The sequence below is a fragment of the Phaethon lepturus genome, unplaced genomic scaffold (assembly GCF_000687285.1).
Source record: "Phaethon lepturus isolate BGI_N335 unplaced genomic scaffold, ASM68728v1 scaffold42476, whole genome shotgun sequence".
Taxonomy (NCBI): Eukaryota; Metazoa; Chordata; class Aves; order Phaethontiformes; family Phaethontidae; genus Phaethon; species Phaethon lepturus.
This window is the reverse complement of record NW_010546345.1, coordinates 2566-2931: the sequence shown is the minus strand read 5'-3', so window position 1 is coordinate 2931 and position 366 is coordinate 2566. Positions and strand designations below refer to the sequence as shown.

General features: G+C 63.9%; 1 protein-coding gene across 1 annotated transcript in view; it reads right to left on the bottom strand.

Moving 5' to 3' along the window:
* Positions 1-366, bottom strand: part of ACY1 (aminoacylase 1) — a 3854-nt gene that overhangs the window by 1734 nt on the left and 1754 nt on the right. Inside the window, exons 4-5 of the mRNA XM_010289260.1 lie at positions 307-366; positions 63-139 (exon numbers count right to left, since the gene is read on the bottom strand). The exon at positions 307-366 is cut by the window's right edge and continues 26 nt beyond it. Coding sequence (XP_010287562.1) covers positions 63-139; positions 307-366 — 137 coding nt within the window. The remainder of the gene's footprint in view (positions 1-62; positions 140-306) is intronic.

Below are 366 nucleotides of genomic sequence, written 5' to 3'. Positions count from 1 at the left end.
CTCCAGAGCATCCAGCTGCCAGCCCCTCCTGACCCCCGAGAGGGGACACCCTGGGGACTCACCAGGCACAAAGGTGAGGTGGATGGTGCGGGCAAAACACTTTCCCTCTGCCTTCAGCCTCCGGATGGCCTCGAGGTACCTGCGGGGAGAAGGTGGGCATCACCGAGGAGAGGGGCTGGCGTGCTCTGAGCCACCCCAGGAGGGGTCAAACGGTGGCACCCTCAGCCCCAGAGACCCCGGGGATTGTGGCATCCTGTCCTGCATCACTCAGAAGCATCCCCATGCTGTGCCCAGCCCTCCACTCACTGGATGGAGACACACTTCATGTCCTGGGCACCCCGGGCATAGATGTTGCCTTGCGAGTCC